General features: G+C 40.0%; 1 protein-coding gene across 1 annotated transcript; it reads left to right on the plus strand.

Annotated features, from left to right (window-relative positions):
• Positions 1-10: 10 nt before the first annotated feature.
• On the plus strand, positions 11-642 carry LOC107735565 (ankyrin repeat domain-containing protein 65-like). The gene is made up of 2 exons (XM_016547208.1): positions 11-166; positions 435-642. Exons 1-2 carry the CDS (start codon positions 26-28, stop codon positions 612-614), a joined length of 321 nt encoding a protein of 106 aa, XP_016402694.1. The 5' UTR covers positions 11-25; the 3' UTR covers positions 615-642.
• Positions 643-855: the final 213 nt, after the last annotated feature.

The raw sequence follows: 855 nt of genomic DNA on the forward strand, positions 1-855 counted from the left end.
ACTTGAGGACAGGGACAACCTCAAAATGACACCACTGCACTACTCGACACTCAGGGACAATGTTGAGGCTGCCAAACTGTTGCTGCACTATGGGGCAGATGTGAATGCTGTGGAGAGGCTCGGACAGACACCTTTGCACTTGGCCTCTGAGAGGGGTCACTGCAAGGTGTGTTGATTCTCTCTCATTTTTAAGTTCATACTCTACCAATCAAAAGTTTGGAATAATTTAGATTTTTTTAAGTATTTGAAATAAGCCTCTTATGCTCACCAAGGCTACATTTAATATATTTTATATTTATATACAGTAAAAACTGTAGACCATTAAACCATTGAGATGATCTCATCTGTGATTTTGCTTTCCTATGGGAAAATGTAGGAAGTAAATGTTTACCTGTTTCTTTCCTTTCTCGCTACACTTGTGATTCAATCCACAGGTCCTCAAGGTTCTGCTAGACAAAGGGGCTGATCCCGCTATAAGGAGCAGCTGGAGAGAAACAGCGGAGGACGTTGCAAGGGCACACGATCAGCTAGGTGTAGTCCAGCTCCTTCTGCAACACCAGGCGGTCAGGATGAGAGATCAAGCTCAGGACAGTGTGGAGAAAGAGAAGAAATAACAGTGAATTAAGGCCTGTTCACACTGAGGATTAAAATGATAACTATAACATTTAATTAATCATTCTAATTCTAACTATAATGACATTGATGAAAAATGTCTTTCAAAATGAATTCCTTTCCAGCTGATGGATGATAAAAACATTGACAACCAATCAAAATCCAACTGACTTTAAAGGGCTCAAGTTGTTGCTATAGTTATCTTTATAGTTACCGTCTTGGAAAGGAAAGGAAAGGAAAGGA

Source organism: Sinocyclocheilus rhinocerous, unplaced genomic scaffold, assembly GCF_001515625.1.
Source record: "Sinocyclocheilus rhinocerous isolate Xijiao unplaced genomic scaffold, SAMN03320098_v1.1 C36145108, whole genome shotgun sequence".
NCBI classification, from domain to species: domain Eukaryota; kingdom Metazoa; phylum Chordata; class Actinopteri; order Cypriniformes; family Cyprinidae; genus Sinocyclocheilus; species Sinocyclocheilus rhinocerous.